General features: G+C 46.2%; 1 protein-coding gene across 1 annotated transcript in view; it reads left to right on the top strand.

Moving 5' to 3' along the window:
* The window catches only part of qsox2 (quiescin Q6 sulfhydryl oxidase 2), a 7,819-nt gene extending 3,400 nt beyond the window's left edge, over positions 1–4,419 (top strand). Inside the window, exons 8-12 of the mRNA XM_069523178.1 lie at positions 10–139; positions 1,713–1,835; positions 2,317–2,467; positions 2,539–2,727; positions 3,181–4,419. Coding sequence (XP_069379279.1) covers positions 10–139; positions 1,713–1,835; positions 2,317–2,467; positions 2,539–2,727; positions 3,181–3,641 — 1,054 coding nt within the window. The 3' untranslated portion in view covers positions 3,642–4,419. The remainder of the gene's footprint in view (positions 1–9; positions 140–1,712; positions 1,836–2,316; positions 2,468–2,538; positions 2,728–3,180) is intronic.
* The last annotated feature ends 581 nt before the right edge of the window (positions 4,420–5,000 follow it).

Genomic DNA, 5,000 nt, shown 5'->3' with positions numbered 1-5,000 from the left:
TCTCCACAGGTCGACGGTGTACTCAGCTGATCTGGAGTCATCTCTACACTATCTGCTGAGAGTTGAACTGGCTACCCATAATTCCCTAGAGGGGGAGGAGCTGAAGATTTTCAAGGACTTTGTCACTTTGGTTGCTAAGGTACCACACTAACATGTTGTAATGTTCAAACTACTGACGTCACGATATTTTGATGCCATGATTATTGTCAGAGGAAATATCACGGTTTCACGATTATTTATACCATAGAAGGAAAAAGACACAACAAACGATATAGCAAATATATAGCTAATAATATAGCTAATGAAATAAATATTTATTGTTATCATCAACAATATCCAGTTAGTTTTTATAGTGTAACGTTAGCGTGCGTGTGTCAGACCCCTGGTCACAAAGAAAACAAGTTTTTCTCCTCTCGCTGAAAACTCCTCTGATGGAGTTGTTTGTCCATCGTTGGTGAAAATAAGGCCGTTAAGTCAGTTCCCTCTTCTCAACTAACGTTTCTGTGGCTTTTAATCTGGACGAACAACGAATATAGAAGTAGTCAGCTGCCATGCAGAGCTGGAGAAGCTCTAAAGACTTGGTGTGGAGACCTCTGGCTCACACAGTCCTGCTGTCTGTCTCTAAAGACTTGGTGTGGAGACCTCTGGCTCACACAGTCCTGCTGTCTGTCTCTAAAGACTTGGTGTGGAGACCTCTGGCTCACACAGTCCTGCACGTCTTTGTTCCTGGTGAATTTCAAGACTTTGAGTTTCAGGACTTTTCTACCGTGGGGTTTCACAGTGTGGAAGATGAAGGATCAGCCAGTTCAAAGTGTCTCCTGGTTGCTGCAGGAGCCTGTGGTGTCTGGAGAATGTGTGGACACCCCCTGCTGGGCAGGGTCAGTAGTTTCAGAGGCGTCTTGTCACCCTTGGATCTGAGTGTTTCTGGACGTTGCAGCTCTGGTCTGAGATCTGTGAGGATTATCAACCGGTTGCTGGAGCTCTGGAGACGCTGTCTGATGGGACATGAGTGCCTCCTGTTGGAGGAGCACAGTCTGGGTTTGGTTGGTCCTCACACTGATGATCCTTCGCCTCCTTGAGGTCTTTGTCCCAGTGTGTTGACCCTGGAGGAGGTGGAAGGTGAACCTGTCTGACTGAAGCATCTCAATAACAACAAAGAGTTGGTACAAAGCTCCACTAACAGAGAAGCTGTCTGACCTGCAGAGGTTGTCCTCAGGATCACAGCAGTCAAAGTTTCCTGAGTGTCTTCGTTCAGACTGAGACTTGTGTCCTTTCTGTCCACACAGAGAAACTGTTCTCCATTGTCTTCACGCCTGGTTCCTCTCTTCATGCTGCTGGACTCTTTGGTCTCAGAGCAAACACAAGTTCATTGGTCCTTTTGAGCAGGAGAGTTGATAGTTACTGTTCACTCCTCTCTCTCTCTCTCACTCTCTCTCTCTCTCTCTCAGAATTGATGATGTGAAGTTTCTGTTCATCCTGTTGGTGAAAGTGAGGAAGTTGATTTGAATAAATACAGGTGTGGACTCATGTGTTTTCTGTAGAAAGAATCAATCTTTCAATTAGTTTTCACTGGAGTTGATCTGAGTCATTGATCTGATGCAGGTTTTATTTACTGATTGAACAGTTTTTAAGAATCTTTTTTGTAAATGCCTCATTGAAAGATTGATGGATTAAAGTTACTGTCTCTCTCTCTCGCTCTCTCTCAACCTCAGTTGTATCCTGGTCGGGGTTCGGTGGTGAAGCTGATGGAGACTCTATCTGATTGGCTGCTCAGTTTACCGCTGCAGCGAATCCCCTACCAAGCCGTCCTGGACTTGGTGGACAACAAGATGAGGGTGAGACACACACACACACACACACACACACACACACACACACACACACAGGGGTTTGGGTTAGACTGGTGGCTGGACAGGTGCCAGTTCACCTCCTGGGCACTGCTGAAGTGCCCTTGAGTAAGCAACCAACCTTCTGCCCATCACTCCACCATCTCGCTCCATATTTGCATGTCTATGAGCCCTTTGTGTGTGTGTGGGATTGTGGGTTAAAAACTGCATGTATAAAAATGAGTGTAAAAAGAATTTCCCCCTTGAGGGATCAATAAATCTTCTAACACACACACACACACACACACACACACACACACACACACCTCAGCTTTCATACACGTCCTGTCGACGGTCTTCTGCGGTGTTCTTACATCAGACCCCGGTGACTTGTGACCAGATGGAGACGTCCTCTGGAGAAATATCAGAGGATCTCCAGAGTTCAGTGCATGTCTGAAATCTGCACACTGACTTCCCGTTTCCTGTCCAGATCTCAGGCGTGTTCTTGGGGGCGGAGCTTCGATGGGTTGGTTGTCAGGGCAGTAGGCCGGGGCTACGAGGTTACCCGTGTTCCCTGTGGACTCTTTTTCACGTTCTGACTGTCCAACACGATGCCACGCCCACTGCTCTGGAGAACACAGGTAACGCCAAAACACCTGTGATGTGACTGTGCACGTGCTTTCCTGTCTGTGACCCTGTCGTCATCACGCAGGTCTGGAGAGTGAGGCGGCACCGGTGCTGCAGGTGATGCGTCGGTACATCAGGACGTTCTTTGGCTGTGAGACGTGCGGCCGACACTTTGAGCAGGCGGCGTCAATCAGTCTGGACGCAGTGACGAGCAGAGAGCAGCAAATCCTGTGGCTGTGGAACCAACACAACATGGTCAACGACAGACTGGCAGGTAAACACGTCTCATTGCTGCTAGCACCATGCTAACGTGCATCTGATGTCACAAAGACACAAATAATCCTAATAATCATACAACAGTTCAATTCAAGTTTATTTGTATTGCACCAAATATCTATGATCTCAAGACTCTTCACAGAGAAGGTCAAGATCTTCAGATCTTCTTCATATAGAGAAACCAACAGTGAGGAGGGGGGAGAGAGGAGAGAGATAGTGAGGAGGTGGCTGAGCAGAGAAACATGGGGAAGAGAGGAGAGAGGGGGAAAAGGGGAGAGAGGACAGAGATAGTGGGGAGGGGGAGAGAGAGGAGAGAGAGACCAGGAACAGGTATCAGCAGGTTCTAATGAAAACAGTAACAGTGGAAAGAAGTTATTGATTATAATTGATAACAGTCACAATTCATATGATGATTCATTACTGAAGTGTTTTCATCCTAACACCCCCACAGGCTCTCTGAGTGACGACCCCCTCTTCCCTAAAGCTCCGTGGCCAAGCCCCGCCCTCTGCGCCTCCTGTCACGAGGAGAAAAACGGCGTCCATGTCTGGAACCAGGACAACGTCCTCCGCTTCCTTCGACGTCACTATGGCACCTCTAACCTGTCCCCCAAATACACCCTGACCCCCCCACGGCTTCCGACCGCTCAGCCACAGGATGAGCGCCGAGACGGAGATGGGAAGGAGGAGGAGGCTGGACCCGCACAGGACAGGAGCGAGGAGAAAGGCGACACGAAGGGGGGAGGCGGGAGAGGAGGGGGAATGTGGATCCTGGGTCTGGGCTTCAACAGCGTCGACATGAGTCTGTGTGTCGTCCTCTACGTCTGCTCCTGCCTCTTTCTCATGCTGCTCTTCTTCTTCTTCAAAGTTCGCTCCAGGAGGAGGAAGCTTCGACACTCCCGCCCCCACGTCTGACCCGAACCAGATCCGTCCAGACCAGACCGGACTTGGTTTAGACAGACCCATACAGGTTTAATGCAGGGTCAGTTCAAGTCTGGAAGTTCAGAGTGTCTCTGAAAACGAACCTCTGCTTTAAACGTGAAGTCAACATTAAAGTTTCAGACTGAACTGGACCTGGGCCCTGGTTCCTGGACCACTCTGGTGGTTGGATGTTAGAGGATCAGATGTTGAACTGGGTCTGGACTTGTTGCACTTAAGGACTCAATTTTAAACCTGGTCTGGACCCTAAGATCTGGATTCACGACACAAACCGGATCCTGAGACCTGGTGTATTTTTACCTGGACCCACAACTGAGAGGAAAAGGACTCGATGAGAGAACGGACTGGTTCTTAGTTCACTTAATGCCAAACTCACCTGTTCTGTGGCTCCGCCCCCTGGTGTATGTGTGTGTGTGTGTCACTGTGAAACATGGACCCATCTTGATGAATGACTCTTGGTTTTATTGATCTGTTTACTTTTTGCTGCTGCAGGTTTTTGTTTTAGTGGATTTGGCGCCACCTTGTGGTCAGTTATTTTTAAATGTAAATATTAAAAGTTTAGATTTCACTGGAAATGAAATGATGAACATGAACAAGACGTTTATTTTCAGATTACAAATATGAGTCATGTTAAAACATCACTGTCAAAAGTTACAATTTTATTTTATTGATAATTTCCTGTTTATGTCTTTTTCAAACTGACTTTAATTATTAATTAATTTAAATAAAGAGATTCATTTTAAAACAAGAGAAAGTAAAGTTTTTGTTTGTGTCTAAAGGAAACATTTGAAGACGAATAAAACAAAAGTGAAAGAACGAGATGAAAAATACACTTTAATATTCAAACTTTCAGTCGTGTTTCTTCAACTGCTGTTACCATAGTAACCATTAATTAAATGTATTTTTTCAGTTTTCTTGTTTGTTTTGACCTTACTGATCCTCCATACAGTTTTCTTTAAATGATGTGTAAATAGTGTCTGGCTGCAGAACAGGTCATGAAATCCTCCTCCTCCATGTTAGCAGATGGGACATGGTGTCCGTCACCTGTTTTGTTTTGTGGTTATCAGAGTAACTTCAGGTTTAATTCAGAGTTTCAGTTCTATGAACCTGATTCACTTGTTATGGGGTAAATCACCACGGTAACTTATGCTGACCTGCTCCAGGTTAAGGTGGAGATAAGAGATCAAACAGTATTAAAGCTCCGCCCACTGACCCATCACTTCCTTTGAACCATGACATCATGTTAGAGGATCTGATGATAAACCTTTGTCAGCTGTTGGAGCCGAACAGAACCAGGAGCTGCAGAAGACAAGTGACTTTAGTTTGGTCCAGTTC

The sequence above is a fragment of the Paralichthys olivaceus genome, chromosome 4, assembly GCF_024713975.1.
Source record: "Paralichthys olivaceus isolate ysfri-2021 chromosome 4, ASM2471397v2, whole genome shotgun sequence".
Classification (NCBI taxonomy): domain Eukaryota; kingdom Metazoa; phylum Chordata; class Actinopteri; order Pleuronectiformes; family Paralichthyidae; genus Paralichthys; species Paralichthys olivaceus.
Note: the sequence above shows the minus strand (reverse complement) of the source record. Positions and strands in the feature narration are given on the sequence as shown.